At 54.1% G+C, this 19,947-nt stretch overlaps 2 protein-coding genes across 2 annotated transcripts; both read left to right on the top strand.

Annotated features, from left to right (window-relative positions):
- Positions 1 to 389: 389 nt before the first annotated feature.
- Positions 390 to 1,613, top strand: H2BK1 (H2B.K variant histone 1). Its single transcript, XM_071456337.1, has 2 exons — positions 390 to 676; positions 1,354 to 1,613. The coding sequence occupies exons 1-2, from the start codon at positions 557 to 559 to the stop codon at positions 1,588 to 1,590; spliced, it is 357 nt and encodes a 118-aa protein (XP_071312438.1). The 5' UTR covers positions 390 to 556; the 3' UTR covers positions 1,591 to 1,613.
- Positions 1,614 to 9,084: 7,471 nt separating this feature from the next.
- ASB10 (ankyrin repeat and SOCS box containing 10) lies at positions 9,085 to 17,706 on the top strand. Its single transcript, XM_071456336.1, has 5 exons — positions 9,085 to 9,503; positions 13,824 to 14,091; positions 14,564 to 15,068; positions 16,786 to 16,899; positions 17,148 to 17,706. Exons 1-5 carry the CDS (start codon positions 9,212 to 9,214, stop codon positions 17,331 to 17,333), a joined length of 1,365 nt encoding a protein of 454 aa, XP_071312437.1. The 5' UTR covers positions 9,085 to 9,211; the 3' UTR covers positions 17,334 to 17,706.
- Positions 17,707 to 19,947: the final 2,241 nt, after the last annotated feature.

The raw sequence follows: 19,947 nt of genomic DNA, 5'->3' as shown, positions 1-19,947 counted from the left end.
CCTGACGCTCCCTGTTGTGTGCAGCAGGTGGGATCCCAAGAGCAGGCTAGGTAGCAGGGGAAGTTTGGCTGGTAGGATGTTTGCAGTGCCATCCTTTCATCTCTGGACCTATGCTCCCTGCAGTTACTGTGTTTCCCCTGATGGCATCACCTGTTCCATAGAACAAATGTAATTCCATTTGATTCTGGAGTACCTTGAGTATTCCAATTCACAGACTTGCACCAAAGCAAGATCCCTCCTTTCACCAAACTCCTTTTGGACTTGGGAATGGCTCTTCTCTGGTAATGATGTCCCCTGTAAATCAGATGCTTCTGCTCTTGCCCCTCTTTGCCCCGGTTACACTCAAACTTCTCAGGTCTGAAAGTTTAGCTGAATCTGTCACTTCCAAGCTCCTCTCAGGCCAGCTGTTTTTCATTTAGTGCAAAGTGGAATCATCAGCCACAGGTGTGTACTTGTCCTGCTTCTTGGGGGCTGCAACTGAGGCAGGGTAGGTCCTGCTACCTGTGCTATATAACCAGCCCCGCAGCACTTGCTGGCTGTTCTGTTGGGAGTTAAGATGAGCCCAGAACCTTTGAAGAAACATGGTCATGCTGCTGCCTCTGGGGGAAAAAGATCGAAGAGGAAGCCGAAGAGAAAGGAAGCATTTTCAGTCTACATTTACAAAGTATTGAAGCAGGTGAGTAAATGTTTGTTTTCTGCTAGAAATTGCCTTGTACATAAAGTAACTTCTGCCTGTTGTATGTTAGCACCATAAAGAACAAGGAAGAAAAATCTGGGTTTCTAGAGAGATGGGGAGAGAAAAAACAGTGTAAGTGCAGGTACAGGAGAGGCCCAGCTGAAGCTTGGAAGTTGAAGGGGTGGATTCCAGGGGTAGTAGAGATGGATCCAGAGCAGAAAGTGTTTCCTAGAGGGAATGAGCTCTGGTGCTTAGCTCTGCCTGAAGAAATCATTTCATGAAAGTGAGTACAGTAGAAATAGCTGCTTCTGGCCCTGTGAGTAATGTCTGTGATTCTTGATGGGGAGATGAGAGCATTTTTGGAAGTGGCCGTGAGTTTTCTAGGCCACAGTTGTCAGCATGAACCTGTAGATAGGACATGGAGATGGGAGTATTTCCATCCCTCACAGCCATGTTTTTCACGGGGGTTGTGAGGAGGCTTCTGCCAGTGCAATCCCCAAATCCTATAGCACTATGGGAGCCTATCCTGAGTTTGAAGTGGCCCGTGGTTTGAAACCCTCAGGGTGGCAGCTGCAGGGGCCTTTGGAGTCAGAGCGCCCTGCCTGGGACGGGACCGGAGCTGCCGCTCCCTGCAGGTGCTGGGTGGGTGATCCTGAGCCGCTGTTGGGGTCCCACAGGTGCACCCCGACCTCGCCATCTCCTCCAAGGCCATGAGCATCATGAACTCGTTTGTGAACGACATGCTGGAGCGGCTGGCGGCGGAGGCGTCGCGCCTGGCGCAGTACGGGCACCGTGCCACCCTCACCAGCCGCGAGGTGCAGGCGGCCGCGCGCCTGCTGCTGCCCGGGGAGCTGGCCCGGCACGCCGTGTCTGAGGGCACCAAGGCTGTCACCAAGTACACCAGCAGCAAGTGAGCCCGGGGACACCAGCCTGGGCACGCCGCCTTCTCCTGCGGGAGAGGCGTTGGCTCTTTGTCAGCTGAGAAAGCAGAATTGTCTGCCTGCAAATAAAAAACGCATAGAAATACAGGGCGTGTCTTTAATCTGGGCATCACAGATTGTGAGGCAGCTTAAACTGTGGCCATGGGGATTGTTTGGGAGGGCTGGAAGAGCAGCTGCTGTTGGAAAACAACCACGTGCAACTAGGAGCAGGACTGCAGGGTGTGCCTGGGCAAAGCTGGGGTCCTTATGGGAAGCGTGGTGGGTTCTCTGCAGTTCTCCAAACTCCTTACTATGGCTTTCAGATTCCTGACTGCTGAAACGTCTGCTGCCTTTGACTTTCCTGCTGTTCTTCAACTGCTTCCGGACTGCCCAAGTTATCAGTTTATACTGGTCAGAGGAGATGCTAAATCTCCCTGGGCCAATAGGATCAAATTAGCACTGGGTAAAGGGTTCTTCTTATGTTTATAAACTATTTTCAAAGCTGTTGTCCTTTGTTTGGTTGTTTGTTGTTTTTTTTCTGGTGGATTGTGCAAATGAGAATTTTTCCTTGTTAGCTGTTTTTATGTATTGTTTTTGTTATTGCTGTTGTTTAGTTTGAGTTTTGCTGGTTTTGTGGGGTGGGTTTTTTTTTTTGGTTTTTTGGGTTTTTTTTTCCTTCTGGTGAAAACTTTCTCCTTTTCTGAGCTAGGCAGAACAAAATGAGCTTCACTGACAAGAAAAAAAAACTGTTTTCTTTCTAGACATGTGGCCATCACCTCTACTTGCTTCCAGTGCCTCTAAAGAGAGCTTTATCTTGCAGGGCTCTAAACTGGGCTAGGGCTGGGTGTGCTGTGTTCTGCCTTGGACCATCATGTTAATGCCTGGCCCTCACTGCCTTTCCTTGTATCCCCAAGGGCTCCTCACAGGAGGGATCCAGGGCCCTGAAGGGAGCATGGACACCCTTCTTTTGTCTGTCCACGTGGAGCCCACAGGGCTGAGTGCTGTGTCCAGAGCCATACACCTGTGGTGGCTGGCTTGGCTGCTCCATAAGCACAGCAACTTCCTGTGATGTGTGGGGATTCCTGGATTCTTGCACAGAGCTGCTGCCTCAGGGTCTGTGCTGGAGTGAAGAAAACATGTGGTCCATGTTCTGGGTGGAGATCATAGAATAGTTTCAGTTGAAAGGGCCCTTAAAGTCCATCCAGGTCCCCCTCCCTGCCACAGGCAGGGACACCTTCTGCTCCTCCAGGTTGCTCCAAGCCCTGTCCAGCCTGGCTTTGGGTGCTTGGGCATCTGTAACTTCTCTGGACAATCTGCTGCAGTGTCTTTTGTCAGCTTCAGGGTGGAACTGGATGCCTGGTTCTAATGTCTTATCTTCACAGCCACTATCAGGGTAGGAGTACCAGGAGGAACCAGAGCTGTGTTAACCTTCAAGGTGACAGTGAATGGGGCAGTCCTGGATTTCCTCAGCCTGTGAGGTGCTGCTGAGTCTCATGAGCTGTGACAGATGCTGATCTCTGGTGGGGGCCAGCCTAGATGTACGTGGTGCTTCTAGAGAGGGCACAGGAGGCAGCAGCACTGAGCATCTCCCCTTCAGCTCCATCCCTGCTGCTGGGGCTGGCTGGGAGAGAGCCAAGGGCTGTGCTGGGTGCTCTGTTTCTTTTTGGCTGGAGGACAGCATGGAGAGGGATCTGTTTTCCTCCCTCCAGCCCTCGTGGTGGCTGTGCTGTGGGGAGAGGTGCGTGCTGGCACTAGGGGCAGAGAGCTGTGGGGATGCTCAGCTGCGTGCATGGGGTGGAGGCAGGCCTGGGAGAGTCCAGCCCAAGAGTGGGAGGCCTAAGGTGAGGAGGGGCAAGTTTTGCCTTGATCCATAATTGTGGAAAGGAACTAGGTTCTAAACATACCTGCAAGTGAGATTAAAACATAAATGAGGTGACATGTTGGAAAACAAAGCGATAATTTAACTTTTTTTTTTTTCTTCATGAAAGAGAAAAGCAAAGAAAATAGAAAAGAAGGAAAATCCCAAGAATAATTTTGAAAGGCACAGGAAAGGGGTGACCACCACCACGGGTCCAGAGCTGGCCTATAGAGTGCAACGGGGGAGATCTGTGTTGGTGTGATGCGTCTTTCCCTGGCGGGCTCCCTCTGAGAGCTGGCAAGTGAGCCAGAGAGGGAGCAGAGCCACGGCAGCCAGGCCAGCAGGGTGGGGCACGAAAAGCCTCGTACAAGCAGCCGGGACAGCCAAGAACAGCAAAGACTTTGCCGTTTTGTAGACTTTGCAGCTCCTGTGGCAGGTCAGGTACTTGGTTACAGAAGATGTTGAACGTGGCAAGGTCACAGCCACTCCTATCAACAGCAGGCGTGCGGAGATCCTCTCTTCGCTTGCTAAAATATCATTGGCTGCTCCTTAGTATCTGGCCGAGTTTGCCTGATGTATCAAAAGTTTATTACTTGCTTGCCTCATGTATCACCTCTTTTAATGACCAGCTTTTAATCACAAGCTCTTTTAATGACCAGTAAAGGGGGTGCCTCATTTTCTAAAATAAACCCGTTTCTGTTCGTTGTTGGAGGCAGATCAAAAGTTTACCTTACAAACCTTTATCTTTGAGGAGGCAATGGAGAAACATTCCTTACTTTTGACTCATTCACTACAGCTTATTTCCCTTCCCAGCAGCTGCTCAGCCGTGCTCTGAGGGATGGGCAGCGCTGGGGAGCCCGGAGCTGCAGTTCTGCTCCTGCCCTGGAGATGGGTCCCTCTGCCTGCCTGAGCTCGGATCCATCCTTGCGGAGTGAGCGGAAGCTCGGATGGGAGCAGCTGCCCGGCTCCCTCTGCCTGAGCCCAGCTCGGATGGGAGAAGCTGCCCGGCTCCCTCTGCCTGAGCCCAGCTCGGAGCACTGCCCGGGGACCGTGCCCCTTCCTCTGCCGGCAGCCCAGCTCGCTCGGCAGGTGCCTGGCTGGCTCTGTGGATAAGGTGCTGGTTTATGAGAAGTCAGAGCGGTCTCCTGCAGATGTCTGATAGAGCATCGAGCACCGGGTGAGCCCCGGCTGAGTGAGGATTTAAAGCTGTAGGTACTTGGTTCTCCAGTGCTCCACTTTTGCATCCTGCTTCGTGTCACATCCTCCTCTTCCCCCCCACCCCCAACAAAGACCTGAAGAATGGAGCTGCGGATTGGGCTCACACTCCTCTAACTGTATCCCTGCATTCCTCGGAGATGTGGCAGGGAGTGCAGATGCACGAGGGGCAGGAGGAGGAGGTGGTTGCTCTTGGAACGAGGGAGTTCTGCGCTGAACCTGCCCACAGTTCTGTTCACGTTTCCCGTGTGAGGGGTTTCTCTCTCGCTGTGCAGGAATCCTGCTCGTTTCCCCACAGCAGAGTCCCCCTGGAGCTGCCCGGGATGCTGCACAGGATGTCATGCAGGCTATCTTTTCCTGAGGGCTCACCCTGTGTTTAGCTGATGAGCTTTGCTGAGAGCCGTGCCGCAGCTCAGCTGCTTTCACACTGGGCTTGTGGCTCCCGTGAGATGTCGGCAAAGTTGCTTTTAGGCTCTGCTGCCCAGTGACAGAGCACTGGTCACTGTGAGAACAACTCAGAAGTACTCAGGTTACACTACGAGCAAAACTTGGAGCCTGTGCAGGCTCTCTTCCAAAGCGTCCTGGGCTGCCTTGCTCCAGAGAGTCTGTCTTTGTCCAGGTCTGCCTATGTCCTTGCAGGTCTCACAGCAAGTTTTTAGTGCTGCAACCCTAAATCACTCTCATGTTGCATGTCCCTGGCCCCACTTCTATGTTCTGACTAAGCTATGCATGTCTGTGGGCTAGAAACAATATTTTTCCTTTGTCCCTTTCTTCAACCTCTCAAAAAGAGCACTACAGTGCTGAATGAGGATTCATGAAAATATCCCCAGTGCCTGTGCTCCGTTTTCTGTTCTCTAAGAGAGCAGTGGCTGGAGAGCATGTGCTCTTTCTCTGGCACAGAGGAGGAGCAGCAGGCAGAGATCCCTGAGGTCTGTTAGGAGTGCAGCACGTTTGAGGGGAGGGAGCTTTTTGGGCAGTGGAGGCTGGCAGCAGTGTGCAGACCTTGTGTATTCCCCTTGCCATGTAGTGTCCCTTGGCAGCCGTGCTGCCAGGTGGTGCTCTGGTGTCTCATCAGACACTGCTCCAAACAGCACAGGAGGAAAATGAGCTGGTGATGGATAGCCCTGGTGATGCCAAAGCTGTTAAAATATGAACCTCTGATGTACAGCTGGGGTTGCAGCAATGGACTCTCGCAATGGACTCTCGCCCTCTCTGTGCTCAGCTGCTTGCGTTGGGGATGGCGCTGCTCTGGGTCACCTCCCTTCTCTTTAGGCTGGGCTTGGCTGCTGTCTCTGAGGGCTGGCAGCTTGTGGTGGCCTTGGAATCCCTGCGTGGAGGAAAGGAGATGGGGCATGCTCAAAGGTCAGGCAGGCACTCCCCCATCACCCATGCACTGTTGCCTGAAGCTCTGTCACTCCTGATGCTGCCAGTGCTGTAATGGCACCGAGCATCCTTGGAGCTGCCTCCACCTGTGTTCTCCCCAGCAAGGATTGCTACAAAGAGTTCGTTTCCTTGGGGTTTTTCTCTCTTTTCATGCTCTGTGTGCTCTGGCTTCCCACAATAATGCTGCTTTCTTCATCTCCCCTGCTCAGGATTGTGCCTGGGGGTCTGGGAGGTACTGAGACCAAGTGAAAAAGTAAATCCTATGTTGTAACCACAACTTCCAGGGCCATATAAAGGGGGTCAGGAGGCATCCTTTTTCTCATCCTTGTCCTCTCCCAGTGTAGCCCTGCATTACCTGATGCCAAACTGGGCAGAGACAGGAAGACCTGCTGTCTGGTGAGGTGACCCTGACCTGGAGCCCTGGGGAGACTCGCAGTGTCCCTGGTGCCTGGAAGCTGCTCTGGGGCTGGAGGTCACTGGGATGGGGACTCAAGGTGTGCTCTCACATAAGCAATATGACTGGCCTGGGCTCAGCACAGGTGCCCTGTTTGGCCTCTGAGGAAGAGGATGCTGCCATGTGGCCCCATGGCGGGTGTGGGGCTGGAGGAGAGGATGACATGGGCAGAGTGGCCCCATGAGGAATGGCTGCTGCAGGCCACACGCCGTTTTCCCATTAGTGAGTGTTTAGTTCAGCGTTTTAAATAATTGTGTCCTCGGAATGATATTTAAAATCCATTTGGGAGGCAATGAGGCGGGAAAGTGCCTGTGCCATTGTGATGACGCTGCTCGGGCCGTGCCACACATGCATATTACAAACTCGTTACAGGCTCGTCTCCACGCACGCTGCTCCCTCCCCACACAGCCTCCTTCTGAGGCTCTCAATGCCTCTCCCCCACCATGGCTGCAGTGCTTGGCCTTATGGAGACATTCGTGTGACAAGATAGACGTGGTGTCCTCTGGGGTGAGGGGTAAGGCACAGCCGGGTCATGTCACCTGGGTGCTGTCCATGGGAATGGAGGTGTGTGGGCCATGCCTGGTGATGGAACTCTTGTTCAGGGCTCCTGGCGTTCACCTGTGGTCGCTTTCTGACCAGCCCTTGACTTGTGTCACTGCAGGTTCCTGACCCTGAAGTCCCAGGGCTTTCAGCTGGGTTGCTCAGGGCACTGTTGGAGGAGTTGTGTCAGCTGTCCTGGGCTGGCTCTGAAGCTGAGGACAATCCTGTGCTCCTGAATGTCCATGGCACATGCACGAGCTGGAGGGACTGGTGTGAGGGAGCTGATGGAGCAGCAGCAGTTCTGTGGGTGCTGGTTAATGCTGGCTGGAAGAGTGGCCTTGCTGCTCTCTGGGCACCCTCTGTGCCCCCTCAAGCCATGCAAGATGGAAATCCTGTGTGGGAGGCCGAGGCAGAATTCAGTCCTTATCCTCTTCCTCCTGACCATGTTCAGACTCTCCTAGCCAGGGTGGTTTTTCTCAGTGCTGCCTTGTGACCAAACATTGGTGGGGTGAGGATGAAAGCCCCAAGTGCACTTACAGACACGTTGTATTCTGACATTTGTCTCTTTCTCAGTGACCCAGCTGGCTGCCATTCTGGCTAGGAAATGGATGGCTCTGACACCCCTTTTCTCTGCCTGCAGCTGAGGACCCTCAGCGTCCCTGTGGACTTTCCTACTTGGCACCTGTGGGTGCAGGGCTTGGAGATGCTGAAGGAGTCTGCTTGTGTTTTGTGGGTTTGGTGGGGTTTTTTGTTGTTTTTCCTTTCTGTGTGGGTTTTTTGTTTGTAGTTTTGGGTTGATTGGTTTGTTTGAAGTGGTTTTAGGGATTTTTTTGTTGTTAGCCATGGGAACAGGAGAAAATGTCCAGGGTAGCTGGTGCAGTCAAGGACATGCAGACCCAGGTGTGTGAAATGCTGAGTGTGAGCAGGGGCAATGGGTGGGGGACACCTGCAGGCAGGGTGCTCCTCCCAGGGACCTTTCCTGGATGGCCTTGGATGTGGGAACAGTGCTGAGTGAGAGGGGCTCGTTTGGGATTCTGGTCCCAAGCCCCTAACTGGGTGAAAATTATGGCATTGGTTCCAGGAACAGCACAAGTTGTAAAGACAGGTTGGAGAGGAACTAAGAGTTCTTAGCTTGTCCTCTTCCTCATCTCTTAGGGAATACAGACTTCCTGAACTTAAAGTTCCCCAAGTCAGGGCTGCTGCTCTGACCCCTCACCTGGCTGGAGGAGACTCTGCAGCTAGAGTGCCGGCTCCACAGAGGAGCTGGGGATGCAGCCACTGCATCCTTCAGGAGAACAATGTGCTCCCAGCCCAGCACCAGGGCATGCTGCACTAGCACAGAGAAGCTGTGCTGTGGCAATGGGAATGTTTGGCATGATCCCAGTCCTGGGACTGGTTCATGGACCCTCTTCAGCTTCAAGGTTCTCTTTGCTCTGCTCTGGAAACAGCTGCCAACAGGAACACAAGCAAAGTCTGTCTCCCTGTTTGATCAGCACCTCCAGCCACACCACGAAGAACTTGACTAGAGTTTGGAACCAATGTGAGAGTATTGTACAGGCTGTTTTTCTCAGGGCTCCCCTCTCTGCCCTTCTGTATCCTGCCCAGCCCTGTGGGCAGCCAGCCTTGCTGCCCCAGGAAGGGGCTGATTCCCAGAGCAGCGTGTGGTACTTGTCAGGGTCCTTTGGTCCCTGTGGAGCTGCCTGTGGGGAAGAGCTCTGTCCTTGGGACTTTATCACTTCTGAGCCCGAGTCTGATCCAGGCCTTTCCCAAGTCCCCTCTCCCAGCTGCCTCCCTGCCGTGGTTGCCCCACCTTGCTCTGCCTGTCTCTCTGTGGGAGCACTGTGTGGAGCAGGGGCTCTCTGCAGAGCCAGCAAGCACAAAGAGCATTCCAGGCTGCCTGCCACCCCTCTCATGTGCCTAGTCCGTGCTGGTGATTGCACCCAGCAGCTGAAAATAAGCTCTTGGAAGAAGGGGGGATGGTGATGAGGAGCTGCCAAGCCAGGCTATTTATACTGGGTGATTCAGGCCTCTGCCTGAGTCCAGCCAGATGCAGGGGAGCTGGAACCCAGGAGCAGCCTGTAGAGGACAGACCCTTGACCCAGAGGGTCTTTGCTGTAATAGCTCATTCACTGTGTGGCTCAGCCTCCTCTGGTGAGTTACCTGTGATGGACTGCACCTCTCCTCTCCGCTCTGCCCCTCAGCGAGTGCTGCAGCCAACTCCCTGGAAGGATTCCTGCAGTGTGAGCTCCCAGCACAGCGAGCACAGCCTGAGCCCACGTGGCTGGGGACACCTGCATGGCCGCCTGGAGCCACTGCAGTGCCAGGACCTGCTGGTCCAGAATGCACTCTTCACTGGAGACCTGGACATGGTGCAGAAGTACTTCACCAAGAGCTCGGCCATCAATCTCATCATCGAGACCAGGGGCGATGAGCTGCGCTGGACTAGCAGCAAACGTGGTGGGTATGAGGGACTGGGACATGGCGGGGACAGAAAATGCCCAGGATGGGGTCCAAGGATAGGGCTCAGGCACCTGAGAAAAATATTGAAAGGAATCCCCAGTGGTGGAAGGAGGTGAGAAGAACAGCTTTAGTGTGAGGAAGGAAGTCTCTGAGGTTGTACAACAAGTAGTAGTGGGCTTGTTGAAGGTGGCATGAGGCAGATCCATTGGGAAATAATGAGAACAGGGCCCCTGGAAGAGTTGCTAGAGAAGCACATCCTCAGGACTGTCCTGTTAGAGATTGCTGGGATGGATGTGAAATACATGTGAGGTGGGGAGTGTGCATGGGTGGAGAGGCACCAGAGAGAACAGAGCAGAATGCTGCTCTGTTCCGTGACATAGATTTGACCAGGGGAGCAGAAATCCAGTCTATGAGAAAGACGGTGGAAACAAACTTTCCTCAGTGACAGGAGGCAGGAGCTGATCATTCTTGGTCTTTCTTTCCGTCTGTACATCTCACTTGTCCATCTCTACTTTGTGCAGGCACATCTTGGGGCTACCACACATGCTTCCACACTCTCTGGTCCCTTTTACTTGCCTTCTCATCAGCATGCTCCATAAGTTCCTCAGTAAGCAGTACAGCTGGTGTGTGTGTCCGAGGCAGAGGTGTGCTGGGCACCCCGGGTGTGCCCTTGCTCTTGCTGCTGTCACCTGGTGACCTGGTGCAGGCAGACTCCCAGAATTTAAGAGCGTCAAGTGGGGAAGGCCTTTAACTGTATTTGTCCTGGCTGGTGGCAAAAGCCACCCATAGGAGAATGGAAGAGCTGTTGACAAAGCTGAAATGAAAGCTCTGCTTTCCCAAGGGAGCAGGCCAAATGTCCTGGTGCTGAGACAGACAACAGCATTCTGTGGGGATCCACTGCAGCAAGAGACAAACAGGGTGCATGGGCTTGCCAAGGCACATGCTCCTACTTGAGAGTGATGAAGATTATTTACTGAGCTGCAAGATTTGTAAGACCCAGGTTTTGAATTGTTACAGTCTACTTAGGAATGGAATCACTGAAGGTGTTACCTTTTGTGTAAGTGAAGGTGTTACCTTTCGTGTAAGTGAGATCACTTGTCAGTAAAATACAGACTGAGTGTGGTAACTCCTGTCTTGTGTCAGGCTGGCAGGCACTGGAGCAGCCAGTCTCTCTCTGCTGGTAAAGGTTTGTGCCCAGAGAAAATGGAACAACGTGAAACAACCTCATGCAGAAATTTCTCTAACCAACAAAGTTTCAAGACATAAAAAACCCAATCAAACAAGATTATTCCTCAAGCACAGAGCAAAAATGTGCTGCCAAATTTGTCAGATCAGAATGCAGAAAACCAAAACAAACCTTCGTGCTACTGAGGCTTGTCTCTGTATCTCACTGACCGTGCAGGGACAGGTTCCCAGAACTCAGTGACCTTAACAGGAGGTTCTAGTGACCTTGTCCTTCCCAGATCACCTTGCTGGCATTTTAAGGTGCCCAGAGGAAGTGTAAACCATCTGGTCCGATTGATACTTACACCACTTGCTGCCTCCCTGGTGCATGACTGGGAACCTCAAGCTTCCATGGGATACCTGCTTACATCCTTGGGTAAATAGAGGGTCCCATCAGGTGAGAACATCTGCCAGGGGCTTCCCTTTCTTTACCTTTTTGTAGGTACATTTCAGTTAGACAAGGTGAAGTTTGCACACACAGAGCAAACTGGATACTGTCAGCATAGGACTTGCTCATTTATTTTCATTACTGAGAAGAGTAAAGTTCCCTGTCTTACACTCGGCTCTAGTCCTCTGGTAGTTGTTGCTTGGTGATCTCTTGGGGTCACTTAACTGGTGTTTAGCTGCATGATCTGAGTAGTTCCATGACACAAAATTAGACTGAACTCCACTAGCCTTCCATGCAGTTTGACGTGTTCTCTAGATCACATGGTGTGGCCAATATGTGCACGGTGCTAATGCCAGTGAGCAGGGCATGCTCTGCTGTGACCCAGGTGGGCAGGCTGGTTGTGTGAGCCAGGTGGGCTCAGAGGAAAGCACCAGCTCAGGTGACAGCACTGCAGTGAGCGCCCAAGCCAGGGGAGTGTCTGAGGGCTGAAAGGGAGCACTAAAGTTACGCAGGGGCTCTGTGCAAGGCTGGATATCAAAAAAGAGGAGGAAGTGGAAAGGATCTAAAGGATAATTACCTCCAATTTTTCCCATCCTTGTACCTATTTCTACCATTTCTTTGGCTTTGATTAAAACTAGCTGCCCTGTAGCTTGTTAAAAATCTTCCTAGTGCTTCCAATGGCTCAGGTGCAACTGGTAGATGGGTGTGCAGTGCTGGAGACGTGTGGAGCCAAGAGGTGAACTAAGGCATGGAGATATGTGTGGAGCTGCTGGGGTCATGCTGTTGTGGTCTGGGCAGCACTGGGCAACACGCTGAGTAGGCATGACACCATTTCCCTCTCTGTTGTCTTAGTGATGCCTTGTCCCCTTTTCTACCCTTCAAGCTCCCCTGCCCTTCCTGAAGGTTTCCCCTTCACAGCAGGGCACTGCTGAGGTACTGCTGCCTGAGTGGAGAGCCTTTATCAGCCTCTTGGCCCCAGTGTTTGGTCACAAGGTTTCCCAGAATAGAACAGCTGAGACTTCAGCTGTGCCCAGCCTGAGCCAAAGAGAGGGGTGTGATGTGTTCCCCCTCCCTGGGAACGCCCTGGGCTGCCTGGCAGGCAGGCAGACTCTCAGCCCAAACAAGGCTGCTGGTGGGGCTGTGCCTCAGAGCCTGGCTGGTGCACCAGCAGGTCCTGTCCTGCTCTCTGAGGAGAGCCTGCTTGGGTGCTATGGGCAGCACCACAGGCGGAAGAGACGAGAGCCGGGAGCCCATCCGCACACGGCAGGCACACGGCCCTGCCCAGGTGTTCTGGCAGGCCCTGCTGGCTGGGGATCAGGGCACCATAGCCAAGATCCTCCAAGATCCTCAGAACAACCTGAGCCCCCGCACTGTGTTTGACACCAGTGACCTGGAAGAGTGGAAGAATTACCGCTTCAACCCCCGCGGGCTGAGTACGGGGAGCAGCGGGGCTCAGCCTGGGCTGTGGGGCACGGCTGCTGTGGCGCTCAGCCTGGGCTGTGGGCTGTGGGGCACGACTGCTGTGGTGCTCAGCCTGGGCTGTGGGGCATGGCTGCAGTGGGGCTCAGCCTGGGCTGTGGGGCACTGCTGCTGGGGTTCTGGGTTATGGGTGCTCCTTGTCTTGCAGAGCAGCGGGAACGGGAACAAGAGCGTGGGGATGTGGTCAGGTTCTCCTGTGTTCCTTGTGGAAAGGGGTTCCTGTTTCTGAGAGCACAGGCTGCTTCCAGGAAACCCGGTCCTTCCCACAGGGATTGCCTCAAGTGCTTGGGAGCTGCTCTGTGTGCAGCCTGCTGTGTGCTGTGTGCTCCCACTGTGGGTTGTGCCAGACTGACACAACATGGGTTAGACCTTTGAGATGGGCCTGTCACAACAGGACAGCCTGTGATGGCTGTCATAACAGGAGTTAGACCTTTGAGATGGTGCAGTCTGAACCTGGCCCTGGAAAACACAGACGTTCCACTTCTGCAAGAAGGAGCTGAGAGGATGCAGTGTGGAACACACCATGCAGTCTGGGATGTCTCCAGCTCAGTCTGAGTAGGCAGTAAGAAGCACAGTTTAAGGAGATTTTTTCTTGTAGAATCTGCAGGCAGTTAGCCAGCAGAAAGCACCACCTCAGCGGTGGGTTGTGCTGGGTCAGCATCTTTGAGAGCTGGCACATTTCAGCCCCTTGCTCTCTCCTAGGCTCTAGATGTCCAGCTCTGCTGTAGCTTGTTGTCTGCAGCCCACTCAGGGCTTGTTTGAGTCCCTGTGTGTGTGGTAGTTGGCTGTGACACCTCTCTACGGCCTGGTTCCTTGTGTTTGTGGCGCTTCACACACGGTGTTTGGCCCAGCCACCTCACTGCCATCAGCCCTGCTCGTGCCCCAGACCCTTCATCTGCTGCACCCCAGAGAGCAACAGCCCCGTGTCCCCCCTGAGGCACAGGTGAAGGGCACAGTGCCCAGAGCAGCCTCTGCTGCGGGCTGCTGGTCCCTGGAGCTCCCTGTCTGCACACGGGAGCTCCCTGTCTCCCACACGGCTGTGTGGCCTGAGAGCTTTCCAGGGATCTCTGCCTTGGGGCCAGGCCCAGTGCAGCATCTTGCAGGGAAGGGACTTGATGTCCCTTGAGGGGGAACACTCGTCTCTCAGGGGGATGTACCTCAAGGAAAAGGGCAGGTGTTTGTGCGCCGCGGCTGGATGTGGCTCGCTGAGCTCTGTTCCCCCGCAGGACTGTGGTCGCTGAGCTACGAGCAGGAGCTGACCACGCCGCTGCACATCACGGCGGGCCGGGGCTACACGGAGTGCCTGCGGCTGCTGCTGCTGCGCGGCGCCGCCGTGGACCTGGCCCCGGGGGGCAGGACGGCCCTGCATGAGGCCTGCGCGGCCGCCAGCCCCTCCTGCGTGCGGCTGCTGCTCCGCGCCGGGGCCGACCCCGAGGCCGTCTCCGAGCAGGGCTACCGGCCCCTGCACCTCTGCAAGAGCTCCGACTCCATCGGGTGAGTCCTGCCGGGAGGAGCAGCCAGCCTCCCGCCCCTCAAGGCTAATCCCGCGTGGGAGGGGTCCCTCGTCAGCCCTGAGGATGGGCTGGTGGGTGCGAACGGGGCTGGCCCTGGTACCTGGTCCTGGACCGGGATCACCCCTGAGGTCCAGCAGGTGACTTCAAGCTCGTGTCCTTAGCAGGTGCAGCTGAGGAGCCGGTGGTCACACTGTAATGTTCAGGGTGCTCCTGTGCAGATCCACTGCGCGTGTGAGCAGGCACCAGGTGTGACAACACTTAGGAGGTCTGTGCAGAGTTAGCTGCACAGGGTGGCAGCATCTCTGCTCACCAGTCATCCCGGCTTAAAAACGCTGCTCCAGGGCACGAGGAGCAGGGATTTTCGGACTCTGGGGAAAAGCTGGGATGGTACAGATGTGGGAGCTGGGAGGTGGAGATGAGGAATGGTCAGCAAGTCGCCTTGGCCCGCACAGGTGTGTCCAGCAGCTGCTGCAGCACGGTGCCAGTGTGAACAGTCAGACGGAGGAGGAGCAGGACACAGCGCTGCATGTGGCATCGCGGCACGGCCTGGCAGAGCACGTCCAGCTGCTTCTGCAGCACGGGGCTCAGCTGGACGTGAGGAACAAGGAGGGGCAAACACCGCTGAATGCTGCCTGTGCCCAGCAGCACCAGCCCCAGGACATGGACCGCTACTACCGGGTGTGCCAGCTGCTGGTGGAGAGCGGTGCCAGCGTCAACGCCGAGGACCGGGACCGGCAGCACCCGCTGCACCTGGCCTGCAAGAATGCCAACGCTCAAATCGCGGAGTTACTGCTGGCCCGGGGTGCCAATGTCAATGTCATGAACTACGGCGGCAACACGGCCCTGCACAACATCCTGCAGGTGGCTGCCTACAAGCGGGAGCACCGCCCGGAGCTCGTGGTGCGAGCGCTGCTCAACCACGGCGCCGTGCGCGTCTGGCCGGGCTCCCTCCTCAAGGTGCGGGGACTGGGTGGGAGGGGAAGGCTGTGAGCGGCACCAGGGCCCCCGTGGGCCCTCCTGTCACAGCCGGGCTTGTTCCGAGGCAGCCTGTTCGCTGTCCTGCCCTGCCTAGGGTCTGGGAAGGGAGAACTGGCGTTATTGGCATGGGAATCCCTGATGCTTTCTCCTGGGGTGTGTTTTGCGGTATTACTCTCCTGCTTGTCTGCTAAGCTGTGTGGACAGAACTCACCCAGTTTCCATAATTACTTGCTCTAGAAATTGTTGGTCCTTTTCCTCTGGAGGTGTTTCTTCTCAGGGGCACACCCTCCAGCTCCTGCTGTCTCTGCAAAACACCCGCAGACAAAGGGTTAATTTCCTGTCTTAATTCCTGAGCACTGCAATAATTACCCAGCCCGGAGATCAGCAGATTGCTCTCCCCTTTGGGAAAATACAGGAAAATCAACAATTAACACTAATTAATCTCCTATTAACGCCAGATAATGAGGATCACTGGTACAGCCAGAATAGACTCTGACAGCTACTGCTGGCCTGGGCCATGGGGAGTGGCAGCCCGGAGCCAGGGAAATCTGCGTCGGTGCGGCTTTGCCTGGGTGGGGTGCTCTCCAAAGGCTGCGCTGTTGCTGGGTACATGGCACTGGTGTGTCACCTGCACCTACACCAGCGTGGGACACACCAGAGATGTTGTACAAATACCTGTGAAGTCCTCTGCGGCTCTGTGCCACCCTTGACATGGGCACAGCGCTGCTCTAGACACAGGTACAGATGTCTCTGCAGCCAAAGAGGCACAATCCTGCATCCCTGAGCCCCCGGTGTGGCCCTCAAAAGAGGCATGGTGTGCTGTGCTCTGTCTGATCACAAAATGAATGCCAGTCCCTGCCCTGGAATGGCTTATGCTCTAACTACTGCAATGTGAGGTAAGGTGTCTGGTGTAAAGCAAAGGGTTGGTGTTTATGAGCTCCTTGCAGCAGTGAAGCTGGTGGAGATCATCACCCCAGCCATGCACGATGGTCCCTGTGTCTGAGGAGGAGCTGTGGGTTGTGCTGAAGGCAGCCATGCTGTGCATGTTGAGTGATGGCTCAGCCCTCCTCTTTGCAAGGGGGGATGTTCTGGTGCTCCATAGCTGCAGTGGTTTTGCTCTCCTGGGTCAGAATGAGGGAAGGACAGGAGTTCACCAGGTTTACTACATCTGGTTGAGCAGTACTTTAGGAGGTGAGTGGGGCTTGCAGGATCTTGCCAAATGATGATGATCACCTGCTCTTGATGCCTTTTTAGCTTTCATATTTTCCAGATTCTGTACTGCATTAGTGCATAACTCTGAACTTTGCATAAAGTGTTAGCAAGCTCTCTTCACAGCTTAGTCAGACAAAACAATACCTTTCCAGCCCCAGAACCAAGGATACCATTCCAGCTTCAGGCCCAAAACCTGTAAACAACAGTGAATTGAGGAGAGCAAACTGGGAGGATGGGGCTGCATAACCTGGAGCTGTAATTGGACAATTAACCCCAATATGTAAATGGACCAAAACTTATAAAAATATGACAACTCGTGACTCGGAGTCCATCTTGGGTGTAGCCTCAGCCAGGCTCTTGTACTGCCCAAGGTGCATCCTTTGAAGGCCTTTTAATCAATCCCTCCTTTATCCCTTTAACGCTGTTCAGCCCCTGTTCCAGGTGTTCCAGGTGGCCTCTCAAGGCATCTGTCTATCCGTGCCAGGTGCTGCGGTGCTGCCACAGCTGCCCACGCGTCATCGAGGCCCTGGTAAACAGCTACAGCCACGTGCACGTCTCCGAGGACTGGCTGGCAGCAGTTCCAGCAGAGGTGGTGCAGGTAAGGGAACCAGTGCTGGCTGCTGCTGAGGAACACGTGTCTAGGCTCTGGTGGGTTCTGCCAGGGCCATCTCGGCCTGGAGGGATGGGTGGAGCTGGGGCTGCCAGGGGGGCTGCAGGCACAGGGATGGGGCTGTTGGGGATGGGGAGGATGCTCCATAGTGAGGCAAGTGGATATCTGGTTCTACCTCTGGTCCCAGGGTGATATCTTCAGCTGTGCATGCCTCTGGTCCTTTTTTCTCTCTATAGAAATACCCATGTTTCTACCAGTCCCTTTTCTCCCTGGGGCACAGACCTCGCTCCCTGCAGCACCTGGCTCGCTGCACGCTCAGGAGCCTCCTGGAGGGCCGGCTGCTGCTGGTCCTGTCCCAGCTGCATCTGCCCAGTGCCCTGCACCAGTTCCTGCTGCTCGGCTTCGAGGACATTCTCTACTAGGGGTGACCCCATCCTGCCTGGCCACATCAGCCCCCTGTGCCAAGCCTGCTGCTGTGTCCCAGTCCCAGCCAGCCTTGTGCTCTGTATCATGCACCTGTTTTGGAGTGTTCTGTTTGTCCATACTAATCCGGCCAGACTCCAGACTAACAAAAGGAGGTATGGGAATTAGGGGATTTTGTGGTACAAGAAGCAAAGACACTGCATGGATCACAGGCTTAGTAGTAGGATATCAGATTCCCTATCCCAAATCCAAATACCCTAGCCTGTACTAGGCAACTCTGGTGCCCTGGATGATTGCTGTGGTCCTGTCTTTAGTCATGTTGCTTGGTCTGTACCCAAAGATGTTTGGAATAAATCCTGTTCTTTATACCAACCTGAGAATGACTTCTTCATTTCTTTGAAGACTGTTCTGACAGAGCTCACCTGACATGCCAAGCGATGATGGCATGTGCACTCAGAGCTGTGCACCCACCTGCTTCTCAGAGGGACATGTGTGATGGGTGTTCAGTCAAGCCCCTTTCATGAAGGTGCCATGTCTGGGTTACGTGGCTCAGGAGCTTGGGGCAGGGTGGCCGTGCTTGTGCAGCACTGAGGACCTTGCTGCTGGTGGGAAGGAATGTGTCCTGGGACTGCTGCCCCTGGGCAGAGAGCAGCCAGGGCACAGTGCAGGGTCACAGTGAGCAGGGTCACACTGCCTGGGCTGCACCACTCCCTCGACAAGGTGAAGGGAAATGTTTTATCCTGTGACATAAGACACAGTTATGAAGAAAAGGAAGCACTACCCATCCTTTAAGATCTGCTGTAAGCAAGCTCCATTACTGCCTCTGGCTCAAGGAATGCCTGAGCACCACGGCTGTAGCTGCACAGGTGTGCAGGGCAGTGGGTCCCTCTTCTGCTGCACTCGCTCTGCCTGGCCTCTCACCACGGCCACAGCCACAGCAGGACTCTGCAACGTTCTGCTCTGAGGGGAAAGCTGTGTGACAGACCCTGAGGTGCCCTCTGCTCCTGCCTCTCTGGGCACAGGGGCTGCAGCTCTGTGCCCTCAGCCCTGCTGCTCTGGGGACGTGAGCCCAAAACCACACTGAGAGGTTGATCCTGCTGCTCCTAATGTGCCTGCACTGCTGATGTGCCACAGCAGGAATGCTAACAGGGATGTGTTCATGTGCTCCAGGGGCACACAAGGTGCCTGGAAGCACTTGTGCCTGCCTTTATGTAGGTGCTATTGCAGCATAGAGATGGTATATGACACACAGGGGCAGAGAGGTGAGCTGTTGGCTTGGGGTGACCACAACCATCTGCAAAACTGGCATGAAGTGTACAGGGGAGCCAAAGATTTTGAAATACATGGATGATGGCCTGCCCTCTCACCATGGGCCAGTGGTGCATCTCCCTTGCACCAGTGTAGGAAGGGGGTCTGAAGTTACCTCCTTCCTACTGGTTGAACCTGCTTGTCTGCTCAGGTGATCTGTTTATGTGATCACAGTCAATGATCTTGTTCCCAAAGTCTAATCACCACTTTAGAGAGTTCATTTTTAGCCAGATGATGTCTGTGAGTGAAGGAGGAACAGACACAGGAAGGTCTGTCCTTTCTGGTGGCAGCACAATCTGGGATTGCCTCAGCCTGACCTGGCGTCCTGCTCTGAAGGCAGCCTGCATACCTGGACAGGTACACCATCCCTCTCTCCAACACTGTCCCTATGCCTGCATTAACTTGTGCTCAGTAATGCATGCTCAGCCTTGGTAATATCTCCTTAGAACAGGGAAGAGTTGAATTTCATAGTTGGCTTTATTTTGCAGTTGTTACTTGTGGCTGTCAGGCTTATAGCTGATTCCTGGGTCTCGCTGGTTGCTGTTGCCAGTTCTGAGGCTGATGGAGGCAGCTCCAGCTCCTCCAGCGGGAAGAGGTGAGCACACAGGGTCTGGTTTCTGCAAAGGCAGGAGCAGATGGAGCTCTGGCACACCCTGGTCCTTCCTGGATGGAGGTTGCCCAGACAGGCACCTGCTGCAATGAAGGACCCATGGTGGGGCTGCAGGTGCATTTCCAGGGCTCCTCCTCCTTCCAGAGCCACCAGATTTGCAGACAGAGCATCCTGGTGTGTCTGGAGGGCTGAGGTCAGGTGTGTGGAGAGAGGAACAGGCCATCCCTGGCCACATATCTCCAGAAACTGAGTTTTGTCTGTGCTCCTACCAAAATTGAGAGGGGCACGAGTTCATTATGCATAAGGATACTCCTGGATAACATTCTTCAAGGAATGTGAGGCTAGTAGGAAAAAGAGAGAACCTTTTACAGCATGACCAACACAACTGGTGGGAAAAAACGAAACTAAATCAAACCAATCCACCAGAAAGCTTCTGGGAACTCCAGCCCTTTGGCAAATGGAAACAATCAGAAAGGTTCAAGCTAAGATGAAGGCTGAGTGCAAATGCTTTGACTTCAGCTCAGTTATGCTAATTGATCAGCAATTGATTTTCAAAAACATTTACAATAACAGATTTAAAAAGATTTAATGTTCCAGAGCACATTCTGGCAATTCAACAAGCTTTGCTATTTTCTCAGGTTCCTGAAGGGGAAATTCCTAATGCAGCATTGGATGTACTTGAGGGGACAATTTTG

This window comes from Agelaius tricolor, unplaced genomic scaffold (assembly GCF_023055355.1).
Source record: "Agelaius tricolor isolate 1412-34295 unplaced genomic scaffold, bAgeTri1.0.p SCAF_58, whole genome shotgun sequence".
NCBI lineage: Eukaryota > Metazoa > Chordata > Aves > Passeriformes > Icteridae > Agelaius > Agelaius tricolor.
The sequence above is the reverse complement of the archived record's forward strand: the minus strand, read 5'-3'. Positions and strand labels throughout refer to the sequence as shown.